The 23,167-nt window shown below is 38.6% G+C and overlaps 1 protein-coding gene across 2 annotated transcripts; it reads left to right on the forward strand.

The window, feature by feature from the left end:
* The first annotated feature begins 542 nt into the window (after nt 1–542).
* LOC124605513 (solute carrier family 25 member 35-like) lies at nt 543–22,237 on the forward strand. Of its 2 annotated transcripts, XM_047137254.1 has the most exons (5): nt 543–654; nt 760–1,153; nt 14,910–15,128; nt 20,990–21,104; nt 21,253–22,237. In XM_047137254.1, exons 2-5 carry the CDS (start codon nt 776–778, stop codon nt 21,489–21,491), a joined length of 951 nt encoding a protein of 316 aa, XP_046993210.1. In that variant the 5' UTR covers nt 543–654; nt 760–775; the 3' UTR covers nt 21,492–22,237. The 2 variants fall into 2 exon arrangements, with proteins under 2 accessions (XP_046993210.1, XP_046993209.1); XM_047137253.1 differs by having other exon boundaries at nt 556–1,153.
* The last annotated feature ends 930 nt before the right edge of the window (nt 22,238–23,167 follow it).

Consider the following 23,167-nt stretch of genomic DNA (forward strand, 5'->3'; position numbering starts at 1 on the left):
TAAACTTCTGTTTTAACTTCCTATAAAAATTCATTCAGGTTGAAACGCGCTGTAATGACTGCTGACAATCAGTCCCTATAATTAGTGAATGAAATAATCAATAAAAGAAAGAAAAAGGAACATACTGTCAAACATACTGTGTGTTGATCCTGTGCATACACAACACACCTGCAAATTACATCAACAGATAGAGACTGGAACTGTGAATACATTAATTTGTATTGATGTATTTTTCTAGTTAAATGAAGCATAAGTAATTGTTTTTATTTGTCAACTACCCATACCACCCAGTATTAATGTTTAGTATGCATTTAGAGTAGCAGGAAAATACCAAATGAACCTATAATAAAAAAACGTAGACTTCTTGCAGCTAAAGGATTATCTGTTTGTTGGGTCTGATGATATTTCCCCAACTTTCTTTAATGTTAAGGAAATAAAATGGGTAAAAACTTACCCTATATATTCAGTTGTAGATCTATACCCTTGCGTCAGGCTTGGTAACTTCTCTGTGCAGTTTGGCAACAACGCATTGCGTGATTGCGCCATAACCTCGAGTAAATCCCAGGTTGTGTTGACAGAAGTCAGTTAACAGTAACAGGAAGGTCGTTGCAGTGCAGTATGGATCGTCGGAAGTTAACGCGAAGCAGAATTTGTGTGCGTGCTTTGATGCAATATATGTCATGTATGATTTTTGGCTTTACGTTTAGGTCAGTTATAAGTTGACTTCTTTCTGCGTAATATAGCCGCGCTGTTTTCCAGTTTGTGTGTAATTGAGATGGAATTCGTTATTGGAGGGACAGCAGCGATCGGAGCAGGTTTCTTTACGAATCCTTTAGAAGTCGTAAAGACACGTCTTCAACTTCAGGGAGAATTAAAAGCTCGTGGACTGTATGCAGTACATTATAGAAATTTCTTCCACGCTTTTTACGCGGTAGCGAAGTCTGACGGCATCCTGGCGCTCCAAAAAGGTTTAGTGCCTGCTTTGTGGTATCAGTTGTTCCTCAATGGAGTTCGTTTAGGAACGTATCAGTTTGCAGAAGAACGCGGGTGGACTCTGGTATCCGGGCGTTCGGAGGTATCTGCAGCAAAGTGTGTTGTTGTTGGAGCTTTTGCTGGATGTATGGGCGCATTTACTGGAAGCCCCTTTTATCTGGTAAGGAACTTAGTAATAATCGACATCAAACTTAGGGTACAAAAAATTGTCTGTGTATTAATTTAACTGTTTAATCATTGTATAAAATTGTAATCAGAATTAATGTATTTAAAATGTACACAGGCGATCCTTTCACCTTTAACGTAATCACTAACCACACGATTTTTCACAGCGATTTTCAGAACTTCAGGGATCTCTTTCATATGACTGTTCTAGGTGAAAGTTTGCTGGGCGGTCCAGGCAATGTTAAGACTGAACATCGCCAAAATAAAGAGCAGTTTCGTTTTACGTTATTGTTGTTTGTTGGGGACAGTGAACTAAACTGTCGTTCTTTAGTACCATAGCTGCACTGTTCATAGGGGTAGGCTTTCAAATAGTGTCGCCATAAAGTTTCTCCGTAATTACTTCCATGCAACCTCTAAGTCCCTGTCATATAATTTCCACTTTTGCCACAACTAATTAGATCTGGGCTATAACATCAATCACTGATAGTGATCAATACACAGGAAATAGTAAAATATTACTGGGAATTGTGTGGTTTGCAGCCATCTACATTATAACTTGTCAGTACTGCTTCACTTTTTGGTCTTTTCAGTCTGGTTTGATGGCAGTCTCCACACTAGCCTATCCTGTGTAAGCCTCTTCATCTTTGCATAACTAATTCACCCTATATTCTTCAGAACCCATTTTCTATGGTAAAGGCTTGTTCTACCTCAACAATTTTTAACCCCCCAGGTCCTATCTTTGCACAAGACCGACCAAACACCTAATTCTATATTCAGTATTCATAAATTACTTTTTCTCAGGAACACTTTTCTTGCTATTGCCTACCTTTTAAATTCTATCTACTTTGAATTTCAGTAGTTCCGTAATTCAAATACGGGTACTTTCAATTAGCTTTGTTTCAGTTTTGTTGTTATTTATTTATGTTAAACCACCCATTCTGCAAGGTGGTGATTCTTCTGGAAAACCTATGATTCTCAGAGAATTACATTTTACTAGGAAAAATCGAGGAAACCACGAAATTTCATAAAATCTCAGGGAATTCTGTGTTTTTAATGAAGCATGGACATTTAATTTTGTTCAATTTTATAAATTACATATTTTAAAATGCAGAATATTTCAAAGTTCGTTAATTATGTGGATATTATTCCATACAACATATTGATGTTTAAAAATTCTGGTTAAACTACTTTTTATTGGGTCACCCTGATTCTGTTCTACTCCTCCTCCAACTTATTTCCTGTCTCGAACAGTATGACAGTGCCTTCGGGAAGCCTCAGAGTTTTTATTTCTTCTCCCAGTACTTTCTTTCCAGAGTTCTAATTAATATCCTTTACTGCTTGCTCATAGTTCATATTGAATAACATCAGGAATACGTTACAAACCTGGCTCACAGCTTTTTCAACTACTGCTTCCATGTCCTGTCCTTTTGTTCAAGTAACTACAGTCTGGTTTCTGTACAAGCTGCAGACAAGCTTTCACTTCCTGTGTTTTCTCCATGCTTCTGCAAGAATTTTATAAGGCAGGTTAAATTGACTTATGGTTACTGGATTTCGTCTTAATCCTGTGATGTAATGGTGCGGCATGTGACATCAGGTTACAGAAACGGTTGCAAGAAAAGTTGTGATGGACATAGTGTTGTTAGGGGTCGACAGAAGCGTCCGATCCTACGCGTCGACTTTGACCCGTGACGTAAGGGTGTTGTCGTGTGTGACGTCATGACGGTGCGGAGTTTGGTTTGAGTGTGGCTGTCTCCAGTTCTGTTTTATCTTATTTTATTTACTTTTCTGATCTGTTCGTTCTATCTCGTGAGATTTTTTTAAATTTTAATTTAAAAACAGTTATTACTTATTGTAATTATCTGTTTCCTCCAATTTCTGTTTTAGTTTATTATATTTATCTTTCTGATCTGTTCATTCTATCCCGTGAGATTTTTTTTTTAAAGACAAAAAACGCTAATCAGCTACTGAAGCATCTTTATCTTCTATGGGTTGCAGGGGTTACAACCCCTGGGGAGGTGGGTGGGTATTCATGCATGGCTGTCTTCACTTACACGTTGTAGCTACGCAAGGCGTCTAAATTTGTTTATATTTAGTTTGCCCCCCACACAAAACAACCCATTTCCCGCGTTTGTCCCGTTAGTGTCATTAGGCTTCTTGTGGAAAGTGTGTGTGTTTGTTTTTGTTTCCGCCATATTTGTGACGTCATGGGTAAAACCAGACGGGTGGGATCGGACGCTTCCGTATTTCCGTTGTTAGGTGTCCATGTTTTTCTGTTTTTTAGAAGTATGAAATAATAATGCGGTACATTTCTCAGAAGTGTATAACAAAGTTCCATATTCTAGTTATATAATTGATTTCACTACTTGTACATGATGTAAGCTTTTTGTGGACCTGATACACATGGTTTTCTTTGCAAATTGTATTTCGAGCGAGATGACTAAGAAGTGTTAACGCACTGAGCTTGCATCTGGGAGGAACATGGTTCATACCCTGTCCAGTCATCTTAATTTCAGTTTTCCCAAGTTGCTAAGGTGAAAGCTGCGACAGTTCCTTTGATAAAACCATGACCAACGTCTTGTCCTACCCTCACCGAACCCTGTCCTCCGTAGTTTATGCTTATACATTAGGTTGGTGTGTAAGTTCATAGCATGGGTTTTTGTGCATGGTGGTTATCTGGTTGCTATGGGTATATTTATCAATTGTCAGTTTTTTATTTGTAGTTAATTGTTGCTATTTGAGTTCACATATTGCCATTGTCATTTGGAGATAGTGAGTGGAGCTGTGGATGCTATAAAATCAAGTGCCATGTGGCACTGGAACGTGTTGGATGTATTCTTCTGTTTGAGTTCAGTGGAAGTGTGACAGCAGTGGTGACAGCCACAAATATTAGTGCCATGTATGGGGTAATTCCATTGGACAGATCATGGCAAGAAAATGATTTTCTCATTTTAAGGAGGGTTATTTTGACATTAATGACTCTCCGCATAGGAAGATCTTCGAGGTACGATGATCATTTAAACACATTGATTCACTTCATTGTACTCGAGAACTGGCAAATGAGATGAACTGTGATCATTGCACCATTGTGTGACATTTGCTTGCAGTGGGGGAAGTTCAAAAATTGGGTATAAGCGTACTGCATGTTCTAAGCCAAATTCACAAAAATCAGCATTGGCCATATGTGTGTGTCTGCTTGCTCATCGACTGGCCCATGGACCACACTGGCCATTCCTATCCTCTATAAATACTGGTGACAAAGAATGATGTCTTTATGCTAACATACGGAAAAGAATGGTATGGTTGAGTTTAAACAAAGAAGCAACTCTCAGCACAAAGACCTACGCACATCTGCAAAAGTAATGTAATGCATATGGTGGAACAGTGACAGTGTGGTGTACTACGAATTGCTTCCCCAAGGTGTAACCATCGCTGCTGACATTTATTGTTGACAACTGAAATGTCTTGCAGATGCAATTCAAGAAAAGTGATCAGGAAGACTGAAGTGAAGCTGTTCCACGGTAACATGTGCCAGCACTCTGCTAGAGGGACAAAAAACACTATACAGAAGTTGGGTTGGGAAATCATTCCACACCCATTTTATTCATCTGATCAGGCACTCCAAGATTTTCATCTCTCTATTGACTGGCCCTCAACTAACTTTCTTTCTGGATGAAAATGTACTCCAAAACATTGGTTGACGAGTTCTTCGCTTCAGAATCATGTGTTTTCTGCATTACCAGAATTGAAAAATTATTAGAGGTTAAGAAACAAGAGGCATCGCATAATTAGGTCTGTAACAATGCATAAATGATTAAATTAGTTATTTTGAAACTGCATAAATAACTTTTTAAAAAATAAAAAGATCTTCAGGAACAGCTAAAAGGTAATTCACGGTTCTGTCACTCCCAGCTGTTATACTTGCTTAGCAGCTATGTGGTATGACCTTTGCTTGGTGGTTAACGAGTTCTATTTGCAATCTGTTTCAACACGTGTGAAATTTGAAAGAGTCTATGTAGGTAGCTTCTCACTCCAGTGCACCCCAGACATTCACAGTAAGATTAAACAGCTGCTGGCCAGCCTATGTTGTTGAAATCTTTCTTTACCTGTGAGACAGATTTTCGTTTAAGAGCAGATTTTCATTTATGAGAGCTTCTTGGTAAGAATGTGCATTTTAGCCCATGGAGAACAAGACTGTTTAGCCCATGGAGAACAAGACTGCACCAATGGGTGATTGTAGTACCTCATAGTAGGCATTAACAGTGTTTCTCAGATCTATAACACACAGCACTTCAGTATGACCTTCAAAGATGGTGCCTTTCCGCATCAGGACTCCACCACCCCTAATCATCATCTTGTGATGTTTGTGTGAATGTATGTATACTGTTTCCCATTGAAATGAATATATATGATTAGTCATCTTGTAAACTGAAGCAGTGTCCATCTGTGAAGAGCACATTCATCTATTCATTCATGGTCAAATCTCTACTGGTGATTCACCATAAACAGGCTCATCATTATGTTGCTGTAAGCTGGACATGTATGTACTGCCAGACAGCTGGCATACAGATAAAATCTGTGGAGCTTCTGATCTGCAATTTATTGGGAACATGCATTTATTGAAGCATCTATAAATTGTATCGGGAGTCATTATTGTAAAGATTTTTTGGGGGTTTCTCAGAGTAGATGTCTTTGATTTGTATTGGTCTACAGTTAATGTTTCCTTTTTGTCAGGACCATTGGCAAAAAATTGAAATGATATTTTGTGTACATGCCAGTGAAACATAGCTGTCTGTGGCTGGTGTCAAGGATCAGTGTATCTTATTCTGCAAAACAAGATCAATACAGCATTTTGTGGTACATTTCACCAAGTAACTGGTCTCCTTGCTACAGAAAAGGAAATGCAACAGATATCTTTGGATCTAATTTTCTTTTCTAACTTTAATCATATGTCTGCTGCAAGCAGAAGGTGCTATTAACCTAAGATTCTAGTTTGTGGGGATATCTGTCATCTACAGTGAATACTAATTATTTGTCAGTTTTCTGGACTATACTTATGGAAGCTTTTAGATAGTTGTGTATGTGCTAAACTACTTGCTATTTATATTTAATGAGAAAAGTAAAATTTTTTGTTTGCTCTGTGACATCAATTTTTGCTTTAAGTTAAAAGAAGAATGGGTGATTTGAAATTAATTGTAAATTTTAGTGACCCATACTGCAGACCAGAAGTTGAAATGACCGTGCCAGCAGTAACATGAGTGACAGTGGTGTGCAGATTGCCAGACCCAGTATGATTCTGAGCCAACTAAGAAAAACTGAGCGAAAAAGATGGTAAGATGAGTAAGGGTAGCCCAGTTTCTCAAGAGTTGTATGTTATTAGTAGTTACTTCTTAGCTTGATGAAGAATGGTGAGTCTGACGGGCAGTTGGGCATAACTGTTGAAGAAATTATCCCAACATTCATGTGAAATTGTTATGGATGTCATAGGATACCTGAATTGGATAAGTGAGTCCTGCTGTTTACAAATAACAGTTCTGTGAATTGAAAAATTTGCCAGTATCATTTGGTTGCTGAAAGGGACATTTTGATGTATGATGATAGTGGCAATATGGCCTGGTGTTTCTCCATGTTTTTAACTTTCCAAGTATATGTTGTGTTTATTGATCATAGTATAATTAAAAAATATATAAGAACCTCAGCAAAAGTGTATAAATGTTTGCTGTTGTTCCTTGTATGACTAAAGAAGCAGGTGATCAGTTTCACTACCATTGGAGAGGATGGTGTTATTCTGTATTTCAAGATATTAGTAGTTGATATAAATCGTACTCAAATCTAGATGTGCTGTTTATTTGTAGACGTTTATTTTGTGATATTTTGGCACTGGATCTTACTGTACTTATTTGATGCTATTCTAGTGTCTTGTGTGAGTGGTGAAATGAATCTTGGTTCGTAGAACAGTGTTCTACCGTATTAAATATTTTGAAATTGGGTCCAGTAACTCTGTAACATGCCAGAATAGTCATAGTTACTATCACATGTACCTGAACAAGCAATAAAAAGATCACGAGAGATATGTGCTATGCAGCATACTCAATTTTAAAGGCCTTTTGTTGTAATCTTAACTGTCAATAGTTACATATTAGTGAGAAGTAGGTGGATGTTAAGCCTGCAGCCCCCCAGCTAAAAGAATCACACATGTTTTCTTATTAATCAAGAATGAAAGTAAGTCATCCAAGAATAAAGTGCCTTCACTGATTTTCTTCTTCACTTAAATCTTAAGCCTAAAAGTACTGTTGTAATATTACACATATGAATTACATATATCTTCTTAATAAAAAGATAAAAAAACAGTACTCTCTGTAGTTCATGCCACAACATGTTAAAGAACCTACTTTTAATTAGGCATATTTCACCATTCTTTATCAAAGTTCAGTTTCATTTTCTACACAGATTTCTTGTCCTTGGCTCAGTGATATCAACTGTGAGATCATTTTATCTCCTACTGCTGGTAGATAAAAGAGTACTTAGCATGCTGCAGACAATTTTAAACTCTTGATTGTATAACACAAGGCTTAAGAGTACCAAGGAAAAATTGCCTCATACATATTCCATTTTTCAGTTGTTGGGTTAATCTACTGCAGATCTGAAGCTACAGTTTATTGGCCTTTGAGCTGAATATTACTCTGTCCTCTTAAGCCTTTCATCTCTTGCATTGTAAGGAATGCAGTAATCATCCTGTGTAATTAGACCTTCAGCCTTGGACTCATCTGTTAGAAGGCTATTTCTTACAATATCCTGTGATCGTAATCATTTAATCTTAAGAGGACTACAGAAGCTGCAGCTCTGCCTTTCAAGTCACTTTCAGTATTAACACAATAGACCATCAGTGTCAACAAGAATACAACGGAAGTGATTGAAATGTGATGCTACAGAACAACACTGAACATTATATGAGTACATCAAATGACTAATGAGGATGTACTGAATCGAAATACAGGGAAGAAAGAAATTTATGGTACAATTTGACTAAAAGAAGCGATTGGTTAACAGGACACATCCTGAGGCATCAAGGTGTAACTAATTTGGTAGCTGATGGAAATGAAGGGGATTATAAATGTAGAGAGAAATCAAGGCTTGACTCCAGTAAGAAAGTTAAACTGGATGTAGGTTAGAATAGTTACTCAAAGGTGCAGAAACTTCTAAAGGATAAACTAGTGTGAGAGCAGCATCAAACTAGACTTTGATGAGACTATGACATACCGTCACTCTTTTTTTGAGATGTACCACATGGTGGATACATTAGCAGAGTGTAATGATAAGTCCTTAATGGCTTTCAAACTTTTCCTATTTTCCATACCAGGTAGATTAAACATAAACACACTTCGGATGCTGTGGTGTGGTAAATTGAAAGGAGAGGAAGGGTTTATTGTGGTGAAAGGTAGCAAGATTTTCAGAAATAGGCTGAGGAACAGGAACACAAGGGTGAGATTGGGTTGCCAAAAGTAACTTCTAAATCTTCTTAAATGAGTATGATTTAAAATGCACTTGCTTACAAAAAAGGCAGTAGTTACTCTGATCATACCAATATCACTAGGTAGAATTAACATCTTTTTGAATCAGGACATTTAAAAGAAATAGAGAGGAAAGTACTGTCAGTGAGATAGGCATTAATAGTTTAGTGCAATAGGTGAAGTTAAGAAGTTACATTGGCATAGGGAGACTATCTATGAGGAGCAAAGGTAGAATACATAAAGAGAAGTGGAAAGATAGAACAACAATTTCGTCTAAACGCAAAACCATCTAAAGAGTTTGCTAAACTCCATACATTACAAAATAACAGCATGTAGCAGAAACAATCTCAAAGGTTAGAGAAATCTGCGCAACAGTATGAGTTTTGATTATATAAAAGCCAAGTTTATTTGGCAAATTTAAAGTGTACTTGCCACAGGTGGGGTGTTTGCAAATGGTCCTACTTGACCTGAGTTTCGTTATGTATTGACTTGATGAGTGGTGTTTTTCCCACCACCCCTCGGTCCCTGCCATCCACAACCTTCACACCAGTCCTGACGTGCAACTTGTTAGATTGATTTCCTTCGGGTTCCTGGCCATGTGGGTATCCTGGGTGCATTGTGTGTGTGTGTGTGTGTGTGTGTGTGTGTGTGTGTGTGTGTGTGTGTGTGTGTGTGTGTGGGGGGGGGGGGGCACCTATCACCCCCCCCCCCCCCTCCTGTTCTCTGTGACCCCCTCCAGGGACGGATTTGCAGCTTCACATCAAATTCGTTTTCACTCTGTCTTGGGCCAGCTCATGGGGCTTTGTGCAATTAAGGAGACTCCTGCCATACCACGTATCGTTCTTCCTTCTGCTGCTCCTGGAAGGACTTTACCATACTCTGTTGCCTTCGTATTGCTTGTACTAGGGAGACTCATTAATGAACCAACCTCCCCCTCCCAACTATAGCCATACTTGAAAATGGGCTCAACTTTGCACTAGCACCTGCAACTCTCCCATTCACTAAAATATTATCTTCAGTAGAACATGCAGTCTTAGGGCTACCAGAAGACAAGTCTGAAGAAATCAGGAGGGAAAGGTACCGAATTCTTTCAAGGGCAACACGGCCAGAAGCAACATATCCAGAGCAGAAAGGACAGCACTGCGCAACCTTAGAGAAAATGCAGAGAGATAGTTCTCCCCACTGACAAGGGCAACACCAGTCATTCTTGAGAGACATACTATGAACAGAAGATGCTGCAATTATTAGATCATCAAGCATATCAGAAAATTAACCCTTGAGTGGGCGTTCCTGTGTATAAAGTGTGCCAACCAAAAATAGTTCCTTTGTAATTTCACAACTGCAAAACCATCCAGGTGAAACAGCTATAAATTGTGTTGTCATACATCCAAGTGAGCAGCAGTAATATAAATACAAAATGAGTTAGGGGAGAGAAAATTTACAATCCATGCAAAAAAAAAAAGACCCTGATTATGAATTAGCAACATAATTGTACGTTGAGGCAGTTGTCTATGAGATAATTAGTGATCGAATAAGCGGCTGGCTAGGATCTGAGGCAACTGCTCTGCTTAATGCTTAGAGTGGGTCATTGCTGTCTCTGCAACACCTGTCCTCGGCAACGGAGTGTTATAGTGAAAATTTATTTCATTATTGTTTAATATAATAAGGTTTTAGTTGATATTATGTAAGTTTATATTCTCGTTGTTGAGTAGCCGAGCGGTTCTAGGCGCTTCAGTCTGGAACCGCGCGACCGATATGGTCGCAGGTTCGAATCCTGCCTTGGGCATGGATGTGTGTGATGTCCTTAGGTTGGTTAGGTTTAAGTAGTTCTAAGTTCTAGGGGACTGATGACCTCGGAAATTAAGTCCCATAGTGCTGAGAGCCATTTTTTTTTTTTTTAACTGTGATTTTGCTCCTATATGTTTACCTTTGTAACATAAAGACAGTTTTATTCCATACATGTATACAAAGTGCGCTGCGTGCTCACTCGTGTTATGAAAAATAGCACCGCCACTCGAGGATTAAAACAGACATGAGTAAAAAGGTACAACAAAGTACCTCCAACTTGCTGAAAAAATGACGCACTTTGTCAGTGCATGGCCATAGCATTGAGGATATATGGACAGGATGCAACTAATAGTTAGCAACATAATGGCACCGGTGTATCCTCTGGCACAGCATCTGGCGGGCCTGCTACGACCCTTTGTGGGCAAATATGCGCACCACATCCGGAATTCAATGCACTTCATTGGCTGCCTAAAGGAGCTAACTTTACAAGAATCCAACATCATGGTCAGTTTTGATGTCTTGTCACTATTTACATGAGCCACCTGGAAAATACTATCAACTTAATCAGTGAGAAATTGGGGGCAGAAATGACAACTTTCCAGGCATCTGGTAACATTGACCTACTTTGTTGTCAATGACCAATACTACAAGCAGACTGACAGAGTGGCCAAGGAGAGCCGTCTCTCTCCGGTGGAGCCAATCGATTCATGGAGAGTTTCGAAGAAGTAGACCTGGAAGCCACCGAACTGAAATCTGAATGTTTCTTCCGATATGTGGATGATACATTTGTAGTCTGACCACATGGGAAGGACCAACTACAGATATTTGTACAACATCTAAATTCAATCCATAACAACATATGGTTCACTGTGAAAATAAAGAAAGATGGAAAGCTACCCTTTCATGATGTCCTAGTGCAACACAGGTCATATGGCTCGCTAGATCACAATGTCACTGCAAGGCCACACACACTGACCTTTATCTACATACTTCCTGCTGCCACCATCCAGCTCAGATAAACGGAGTGCTTAACACCTTGGTGCACAGAGCACATATGTTATCCGATGAAGAAAATCTTATCAACAGAACTCCAACACCTGGAGACTGTGTTCTGCAAGAATGGATAAGGAAATTGCCAAATAGAAAGTATCTTCCAATGACAGAAGTGCGGGAGGGACCAAGATGAAGAACAAATGGAAGACGAGGAAAAAGGCCTGGCGTTTCTAGCTTTTGCGGGCAATGTGTCGTCCAAAAGAGGGAGACTACTGAGACAACATAAGATCAACAGTCTTCCGACCACTGGTTAAGACACGCACTTTACTTGGAATGATGAAAGACAATGTTGGCCTCAAGAAAGTGGGCTTATACAAAATTCTTTGTGGCTGTGACAAATCCAATATTGGCCAAACCGTTTGTATGATGGAAGATCGATGCAAAGATCACTGACACTACACCTGCCTAGGCCAACTAATTCAATCTGCCCTAGCAGAAGATTGGACACATAGTGAATTATGATAGAAGTACTGGCCTCCACAAGTAACTACTGGACTGCATCTTCATACAAGCCATATAAATTCGAATAACAGAAAACTTCATCAACAGGGATACTGGTTACCAACTCAGTAAGGCCTGGGAGCCAATACTAAGCTCTACCAAGGAGCAATGGTGTAAGCAGATAGGAGATAATTCCGCCACGGCCACAGAAGAGCTACTGCCCCCCCATCTAGCGCAGCCTCTGCTTCCCCCCACCACCAAACACACCGCACACTATCGGCGCAAAAAATCGCATCTGGACTCACAATAGATAGATAATAGTGGCAGAGAACGGGCAGACCATTGCATCAGCACCACCTGATGATGGACAGTTATTCACTGAAATATCAAGGGCATTCAACGATTGTATCTGGCGGGACACCCGAGAACCCTTCAAACAGCACATACATGGGGAAAGCCTCAGATCATGGAAGATATAATTAATTTACTTTAAAAAGTCCTCATAATTTAGTTGGTTGATTTTTAGAGAGGGAGAGGTGGGAGGGGGGGGTCCAAAGAGTGAAGTCATCAGTCTCACGGTCTCAGGTGGCAGGAACTAAGGGAGGAACAACAACTGTTATAGTCTATCCAATTGAAAGAGGTAAAGGGGCAAACAAAGATCCAGAAGGAACTTTGGGTTGTCAAGAAGAGTAAAGAATAGGATGGGGGTTGGGGCTGGGGAGGGGGAGGGGGGCTGTTAAAGTGACAGAAAGGGGCATCCCAGAGGCACTATGTGCAATGGGGCACTGGCACACCTCCCGGCCCATCCAACTCCCCACACTTTACTATGAAACAACAATGGGGATGACACCAGAGGAAGTACACACAAGACAAAAGAAAAGGGGAACAAAACAGCTCAGTAGACCATACAAAATGGAGGGAAAAGGGAAGGGCAAACCTGGCCAGTGTGGAGGCAAGGCCAAAGGCCTCCCAAACCAGCACTAACCAAGGGACTCCTATTCCAGAAGGAAATTAAAGTACTTAAAGCTGGGAGGACAAACCACTTTCATGAAGAAAACTGAGGACAACTGTAACCCTGGTGGAGTCTTCCAGTAACGTCACCCCTTCGAGTTTCAAGGAAGTATGCCTGGAAACCGCCACATGGAAAGGACTGACTAAAAATATTTCTACAACACTGAAATTCAATCCATAACAACATATGGTTCACTATGAAAATTGAGAAAGTTAGACAACTACCCTTCCCTGATGTTCAGGTGCAGAGCAGGTCAGATGGCTCGCTAGGTTATAGTGTGTGCCACAAGACCACACATGCTGAACTGTACCTAAGTGCTTCCAGCTGCCACCATCTGGCTCAGCTAAATGGACTTTGGTACAAAGAGCACGTATGATCTCCGACGAGGAAAATGTATCAACGGAACTCAAACACTTGGAGATTGTGTTAGGCAAGAATGGATCAACAAATGCCAGATTCAAAGGGTGTTCCAAACAGAAGTGCATTAGGGACCAAGATGAGGAATGAAGAGCAATAAGGCCTGACATTTCTACCTTTGGCAGGCAAAATGTTGCCGAAAATAGGGAGACTATTGAGGCAGCACAAGGTTAATTCAGTCTTCCAACCACTGGCTGAAATGCACGCTTTACTAGGAACGGTGAAAGACGATGTTAGCCTCAAGAAAGCGGGTGTACACAATATTCCGTGTGACTGTGGCAAGTCATATATTGACCAAACAGTTCATACGGTGGAAGATCGATGTAAAGAACTATAACGCTACACCTGCTAGGCCAACCAAGCCAATCTGTCCTAGCAGAACAGTGCATAGACACTGGACACACAGTGAATTATGATGACACAAAAGTACTGGCATTCACAAATAACTACAGGGACTGCATCTTCAAAGAGGCAATAGAAATCCACGTAACAACTACTTCATAAACAGGGACATTGGTTACCAACTCAGTAAGGCCTGGGAACCAATACTAAGCTCTATCAAGGAGCAGCGGTGCAAGCAGACACAAGATAATCCCACCGCAGCTGCCAAGAGATACTGTGCCCACCACCACCACCACCACCACCACCACCACCACCACCACCACCACCTACCACAGCCCCTTCCCTCACCACTGAACACACTGTGCGCCATCTGTGCACGGAATCTCATCTGGACCCATGAGAGATAAATACTAATGGCAGAGAGCAGACCGACCATTGCATCAGCACTACCTGATGATGGCGGAACCGTTAGTTGCTAACATATTGCGGGCATTTGACGATCGTATCAGGCTGGACACACTAGAACTCTTCAAACAATCAATTATATCTCATCCATAAGATGTTAATCAATGGAAAAACCTGGTTGGAATAATGACAGTATTTTGAAAAGGATAGATTGCTACTCACCATATATGGGAGATTTTGAGTTGCAGGTAGGCACAACAAAAAGATTGTCAAATAAATAAGCTTTCAGGCAAACAGGCCTTCTTCCAAATTAGACAACACACACACACACACACACACACACACACACACACACACACACACACACACACACACACACACACACACACGCCATCATTCTGTGCAAGTTGCATTGGGCCTTTTTTGGTTAAAAGCTTACTTATTTGACAATCTTTTTCTTGTGCTTATCTGCAACTCAACATCTCTGCTATACAGTGAGCAGAAATTTATCCTTTCCATAATATTGTCATGAAATATTATTCTCTATATTTAAATCTGACTCTTGAAGAAATTTATCTTAAGTTGTTTGTTCAACATAGTATCAAAGCACAAAGTGACTCGTACTATTGCTGCTTCTGAAGTGAAATGTCCAAATTTTGTTGTTATCAGTGTCATTGTGCTTTGTGTTAATTGTGTCCCAGTTTGTCAGTGTATATACAAGACATTCTGAAAAATTTAAATTGGGATGTCATAATTGCTGCTCATGATGTTCACTGGGCTTGCAGGTAAAAACGCATCTCCAGTCACAAGCATCTGCAAGTGTTGCTGTTGGCCATCAGCACCATCACAGAGGAATGATAAATGGGTTAAGCAACATATATAAAGAGCATGGCATTAGGGGATTGTGGCGTGGCAGCATGGGGGCAATGCCCAGGGCTGCCATTGGTTCTGCCACCCAGTTAGTTTCATTCAATTTGGCAAAGGAGTATCTTTCGCAGTATCAGGTATGTCACTGATTAATTTACAAAAAGAAATTGGATGGCTGTGTATTTATATGACCATGGATTTACACAAGTTATCCAATTCTTATGTGAGATGGTGCATATGTTCATACAGCACTGAGTGGGCCTACAATATTAGCTTTCTACCTTTAGAGGACTGTACATGGTTACAGGTATTGTAGAATACTTTCAGTAATCTGTTGATGTGACTAAGGGAATAACTGGTAGACATTTGTGATAGTATTAACCTTGGACCTGTGAGATAGAGGAGGGGGGGGGGTGGTATTAGTAAGCTTTCTGCAGTACCAGAATTTGTGCTTTGGAGTTTTGTTTGGTCAGTTCCGTGATATTGTTCAGCAATTTGACAGCTGTGATGAATAGATTAGCATCCAGTAAGTATGTAATGGCAGTTGTAAAATGCCCAGAACAGGGATAAAAGAAGTGATATATGAATTACATATGATTGTTTTGTGGTGAATTTAACATTCGTTGAAAATGTAATGTGAAATAGATTGCTGATTTGAGAATTTGAAGTATTTGCCTCTAACATATTAATTGTCTTGAGGAGTAGACACAAGTTCAGACCATTATATAGTTAAAATTAAAATCAAATTCACTCAGTTAATGAAGAGGACCAGAAAAACTAATAAAATAAAAAGGTGGTTTGACCCACATCAGCTAATTAAAAATAATAAATACCAACAAATAACACAAACCATCAAATTAACAGATGATCTAGAACAACTAGTGCCTAATCTTTTTTTTTTTTTTTTTTTTTTTTTTTTTTTTTTTTTTTTTTTTTAAAAAAAGCAGAGAATCTAGCTCCCTTGAACCCACGAAGGAAACATGCATGGTGGACATCAGAATGTGACAAATTCCATGAAGATAGACACCAGGCATGGTTAAAGTTTCAAACACATAAAACTGAAGAAAATGCCATCAACCTAAAAAATGAAAGAAAAAAAAAATCACACAAAATATTAGAAGAATCAAGAGAGGATTCCATAAAGATATTATAAACTCTCTAGAAGGTAATTATCATAAAACCAATTCCAGGAACTACTATAAAATCTTTGGGAGACAACTCCAACAATATGAGGCCTCTACACTAATACTGAAAGATGAAGATGGAAGAATGACACACAGTAACAAGGAAAATGCAGAAATCATGGCAGAAGCATTTAACAAACTTCTGAATTGTGAGGAACCCAAAGAACCCTTACAAATCAACATAAATACCCTAATAAAAACCAAACCTAACAAACTAGACCCTCCAACTTTCCATGAAGAATAAAAAATTCTTAAAGAACAAAAAAATTATAAGGCACGTGGAAAAGATCAGGGTTTTGTTGAAATGTGGAAATATGCAAGTGACACAGTCAAGACCTCCTTACACATGGCTCTAACAAAAATTTGGGTAACAGAACGATTCCCCAAACATTGGACCACAGCTATCATCCACCCACTACACAAAAAGGGAGATAAGAGCAACCCAGACAACTACAGAGGAATCTCTCCTCTAGATTGCTTATGAAATAATCAAGGAGCAATTAGAACAGGAGTTAGGGGAATATCAGGGAGGTTTCAGACCATGGAGAAGCTGTGCAGAGCAGATAATTAGTTTAAAATTGATTATGGCATACTGCAAGAAAAGGAACAAACCTCTGGCAATAACATTTGTAGATTTTAAGAAGGCATATGACTGTCTCCACAGACCTTCAGTATTAAAAATTTTAAGAAATCTAGGACTCAATCCAAAACTAATTAAAATAATACAACTCACTCTAACCAACACCAAATCAAAAGTGAAGTTTAGAGGAGAAATTTTGGAACCATTCCTCATAAAAACAGGCTTAAGACAAGGTGACTGCCTATCACCATTACTGTTCAACTGTGCACTGGAATACATAATGAGAGAATGGTACAAGAACAATCCAAAGATGATAAGAATTGGAAGTGCAAAAGATGATATTAGCTTAAACTGCTTGGGATTCGCTGATGATATTGCTCTCCTAGCCAACACCGTTCAAGAAGCCAGGCAACAAGTAAAATCACTACAAGAAATAGCAGAGAAAGTAGGCTTTAGAATATCATTTGAAAAAAATGGAGATTATGCTAACTGATCCACCACTGGTAAACAAAATTACAATAGAAGAACAGGAAATCAAAATTGTTGATAAATTTAAATATTTAGACGAAATAATAACATACAATTTAAATGAGAAGCCATCATGGCAGAATAGAATAAAAAACGGAACTAATTGCATTACCAAAACTACATACAACAAAATAAGCCTATCTATAGATGCAAAATTAAAACACTATAAAACAGTTACACAACCAGAAATAACGTATGTAGCTGAAACTATTTTCAAAGCAACTAATACAGCAGAAAATGACATAATACTAAAAATAGAAAGAAGAATAATTAGGACATGTATAAATAAAAAAGTATAAAATAAATGGACATTGGAGAATAGCATCAGATGAAACAGTGTATAAGAAAATAGAACCAGTGATGAGCACGATCAGGAAGAAACGCATCTCATTCGTTGGACATCTGATGAGAACTCCAGAAAACAGAATTAGTAAAAAAATAATACAAAAATTGTGGAATAGCAAGAGCAACATTAAATGGATCACAGAAATTAAGGAAGATATAAGAGCTCCAAATTACAGTAGATGACCTAAAAAACAAGACAGAGAAAACCAGAATACTGCAAGACCCGCAAACCAGACTACAAATGAAAATCAATAAAAGTAGTACAGGAAGAGTGGTCTCAGATGAAGAAAGAAAGAAAATATCTGAAAGAATGAAGAAATATTGGGCAGACAGAAGAGCAAAACACCTTTTATATAAGAATATGACTCTAATAATTATATTACCTAAATATCATATTAAGTTATTGTTGAGCCAAATTATATCCCTGTGTAACAACTTGTTTACAACTTTGTATTTTTGACTAGAGTGGTCCAATGAAGGCCATAAAATAAATAATAATAAATTGTCTTGTTAATGGAAAATCTATATTGCTGACAGATGTCCATGTTGTGTATAATTTCCTGAAGGGAAATGTAAAAATCATAATTTCAAACTGAACTTTTTATGCAAAAAATGGAATCAGGCCTGTAAGAGCTCACCATTAATCATCTCTGTTGATCATATGTTGACTGTGTCTAAGGGGCAGAAATGATACAAAGATTAAACCAGTTGGTAACAGAAAATTGTGCACTGATCATCATAAAAATGTTTAAATGAAAACTCAAGTTGCCAAATAGAACTGCAAAAGCTTACTAAGTGGTGATACACATAACTGCAAAAACCTACAGAATAATAAAATTTCTCTTATGTGAAGATAGTGTCCAAGGCTGAATAAACGAAAGATGCTAAAACTGGAGGAATAAATACAAGTGTGAAGTGAATAGTGATTTATCTGCATTCAATCCTAAATTTCCATAAAAGTCTTTCAAAGATAGTTTATATTCATATATGAAAGCCTCCAAAGCATTTAGTGAAATATTCAGTGATACTAGTGGAATTGAAAATAAGAGAAACTTAGTAAGCAGATTTGTATGCACTAAAATAACCAAGAATAAGCATGAATCTGTGTACCGAAAATATGGAGTACAATTGTGGACCTACTTACTAAAAACTAAATCGACCACTCACTTACAAGGAACTCCTCAATAAAAAATAGGAACTACTCATGGTTCCAAAAGACCAGCTTCGTCAGTAATAATGTCGTTTCGCATATTCGTTGCAATACATTGCTCACATAAGGAGGTCGTTTGTGTTGTTACCCCTGGATGATAATTACACTAAATATTTGTCAGGATTTGTAAGCAGTGGGTCCTTGAGGTACAGAAATACAAGAACACCGAGAAGTAAGTTTAAACAGTTTATTAACAAAAGGCTGATTATGAAACACACAGCTACGCACACCCAGCATCACTGTGCCTGACATCCTCACAGCGGCTAATTACGGTCGTATCGAAGGGCTCTATGGTGAGTTAAGAAAAGAGATATATTCGCACCCAAGACCATGCTAGTTATACGGCGCACTGCAGACGGCGGCCAGTGGCTTACTCCTCTGTGGTGCACTGTGGCCAGACGCACGTCTACTGACCAAGCAAATTGTCAGCATTCCAAGATAGGTTGGCTGGCGAGTGCGTGTTACGTACCGTACAGTTACGCGCCGGCCCTTACACTCAATATAATTTTTTATACTTTCATGGTCGGTCAGTTGGCACCAAAGTTTTCTGAGTATCCTATTACCATAGTGTAAAAAACTATAATGGAGAAACCAGCGATTCGGTTATAGTTGCAGTGGAATAAAACACATTCCTTTCTTCTACCCTTTCTATTTTAACAGATACTTAATCTTCAGCATTACGAGTTGATAAAGGAATGAATATTTCTAGAGCATGCACCACAGGAATTTGTGGTTCTTGAAGTCACTTGATTTATGAAGCCAGATTACTGGAATGTGGTTGGATATACCTATCCTGGCTCCAAATTCTTGATTCATTGGCATCCTGGATGCTGTAAGATTTCTGTGATTTCAGGACAAGCAAAACTTTTGAGAAAACAACTGCAGAATTAAACTTTCAGATGCAGTTTCATAAACTGCTGTGGTGTACTTTACAGGTAATCACGTTTTCTCATTATGAACAATTGTAATTGCAATTTATTCTGGCTAACTGCAGAGGGAATTTTTGTAGTTTCTCCCAGCTGTGGACTGAATTGCATTGCAGTCAATAAGCAAGTTTTAAAACTTACAATTTAGACGGCATTACAGTTGTTCAGTCCATCTTGGCTGTAAGTACTTCATTTTAATATGAGAAACACAATCAAATTTTTCAAATGGTCACCATAATACAAACCAGTCACAAGCCATACATGTCACCTGGTAGAAATAGTTTCTGGTGACCAATGGTTTTAGTCTAATCTCTAAACATTTCTGTTGAAAAATAGTACTTGGAAGTTCGTGTGATGTATTATTACGGTCAGTGGCTCTGTGAAAGAGCCTGTAGTAAGTTATCAGAAAAGTTTCTGTATAAGTGAATTTGTAACATTCAAAATGAAGTTACTGCTGTGTACTGGTGAACATTTTTGGAAGGAAGACCAAATCAGCTTAATAAAGGAGGAGAAAAAGTGACATTACACTAAAGCAACACCATAAGTCTTAGTTACTGTCTATTAAATTAAAACAGTGCATTTAATTTGTAACCAGGCTGCATTGTGGAATACTGGTAAAGAAACATAAATACCAAATGGAAAACACAATCGCTCTCCTGTATCTGATTCACATTCCCATTGCAGCCACATATGGTGGCACTGACTTGTGTGTGTGTGTGTGTGTGTGTGTGTGTGTGTGTGTGTGTGTGTGTCACTAGAAAAATATTATCATCATGACAGCTATTTCAGTCTGTTCCGTTGTATTCATCTATGCATGACACACAAATCAGCTACATATGAGGTTGCCTTTTCTCATTTGTATTTGTTGCCATCATAAAATTTCTAGTTTGTGCAGTATGAAAAGATTGTTGTGAGGGATGGGCACTTGTCCAGAAACCGCATGAAGCAAAATTGTATCAAAAATAGGAGTGGCAGACAATAAGAGGCAGAAATGCATACAGTTCTGTGTAGAATAGAAGACATGACTTCCAGGATTTATGCAGCAGTGTTATGTCTGGAATGAGGTAGCTTGTGATGGCTTCAAAGAGATGATCTTCAAATGATTCTAATTTCACTATAGCATTAAATATCTATTAAGCGGATTCTTTTACCTGTCAGCTTAAAGGCGTAATTTTTGACATATATACTAAGACAATATTTTTCAAATTTCTCCATTTTTTACCAGGTATTTAATAAAAAGCCCCTTCTTAACACATTTGCATCTAGTCTCATTGGTGGCATTGTTGTGGCAGTCTGCATGACACCATTTGATGTTGTTATGACAAGATTATATAATCAAGGTAAGTAAACAACAGTTGTTTTATTATTTTTACAGTAACAACAGATTTACAATGGTGTGATAGTAAGAACGGATGAGATGCAAAATAAAAAATTGATGGAAATAAACATTAAATACAAAAATTCCAAATGCCCCAAATTGTTTTTCAGGTGTTAATGCCGAAGGAAAAGGTCTACTATATAATTCAGTTCCAGACTGTTTCATCAAGATTTGGAAGACTGAAGGGATATATGGGTTTTACAAAGGCTTTGTACCCAGTTATGCTCGTCTTGGCCCTCACACAGTATTATGCTTTGTTTTTTGGGATGCCCTAAAGCAATTGGAAGCAGATCTTTCAAAGAAGTATGCAGAAAAAGAGTTGAAAGTAGATGTTGATTTGGTAAAGTAGATTTTGTGGTAGTCTACTGTAATTTGTCAACAAATATGCAAGTGCTGGTTCCCAAGGTCTGGTATTCAGAACTACTGAACAAAGCAAGGGGCTTGGCTTATGGAACATCACACACACATTTACGCTGTGGCTTTTTGAATTGCCTTGTTGGTTTAACATTGTTAGAATGACAAAGTGAAACTATTACTGAAAGTTATAACTTTGATAATAATGGGATTTGTATATGAAAATAAATGGCTTTCAATAGAAATTTTATCATCACTGAAAAATGAAAATTAGATCTTCACTTGAAGCTGCTTTCTAGTGATGCAAAAATGCATTAATTGTTGCTAAAAAGGACACACACACACACGGCAGTGAGTAATGGATTGAGCTTCCAAAAAAATAAAAAATGTAACTGTGATATTTTACGCCAATGATTTTGCTCTGGTAAAGGGCAAAACTAATCTAGATGTTGAATAGTATGTAATTGTTTACCTCTGGAGATATATATGTTGTTGGCGCAATTTTGTGCTGGGAACTGTACAATAAAAACCTATTTTTTTTCAACTGGACTATAAATAATTGTAAGATATTGCTTCTGTTTTTGTATACTCCCAAATACAACATTTTAGAATGTCAAAAGTTTCCCATGTCATCATTGTGCCTGTTAAATTGGCCTTGTTGATTTTAAATAGATTTTACAGTACATGAAAGACCTTTGTTACTGTGCTTATTCTGTCTGAAATAAAACAGTACAATATTAATTACTTCATTTCTAGTCATTCTAGCTTGGATGCAGGTCTCAAATCAGCACAATGAAAGATATGATAAAGATTTTCTGTCTATTCACATAATGGCTTTTCCTTGCACTTATTTTTTCATCTAACAATTAACATACCACGTTCAAGAACAACACTAGAATTACATTAAAATTTTCATTGCTATATGAATAAAAAATACAGTTCCAATTAAGTAATTGTGTAATGAAGTAAAGGATGGAGCACATTGATCATGATATAATTGTTTATTTCTGTAATCACTTCCTGTGCAACAGGTGGCACTTACGTGCTATTAAAAGCTCAAATGAAATTTCAGAATATGAGCTGGTATAAACAGCATAATGAACTTAGATAGACAAAAAGCTGAGACCCCCCAGTGGGTCCACAACTCTTTTGTGGATACGTGTGTAGTGAGCACGGGACCCCGAGCTAATGTGGCCCTCCTTCCTTTCCGGGCTGCATACCTTCCCTTTCCGCATCCTTCCCGTCCCCCATCTTGGCCCCCCCCCCCCCTCACCTCTGGCTCTTTCCTTCCCTTTCTCCCCCTCTGGGAGTGTGGTTTGTGCCTACATCCGGAGACGGACGCTCGAAACTGTTACAAATTCCTTGCTTTCTACACTTGCAAGTCTTCGTCCTTCCTCTTTCCTTCTCTTTTCCTTCCCTCTTCTCTTTGCCGTTTTCTCCGTTGCGGCGTTTGAGACCCCTCTTCTTTCCTTTCCCTTTCTCTTTTTTCCTCCCTGTGTGTGTCTGAAGGCCGACCCACGCACTTCCATGTGTAGCCGGTGACGGGGTAACGCGTAATTCCCCGCCCCGGGTAGACAGTTAGGACACATACGTACCCCCTGGTAATGGCCAGGCCCAAGGAGGGGTGATTACCCGAGCTGATACCTTCCGAAAGTGCCGATTGGTCCCTCT

This window comes from Schistocerca americana, chromosome 3 (genome assembly GCF_021461395.2).
Source record: "Schistocerca americana isolate TAMUIC-IGC-003095 chromosome 3, iqSchAmer2.1, whole genome shotgun sequence".
NCBI lineage: Eukaryota > Metazoa > Arthropoda > Insecta > Orthoptera > Acrididae > Schistocerca > Schistocerca americana.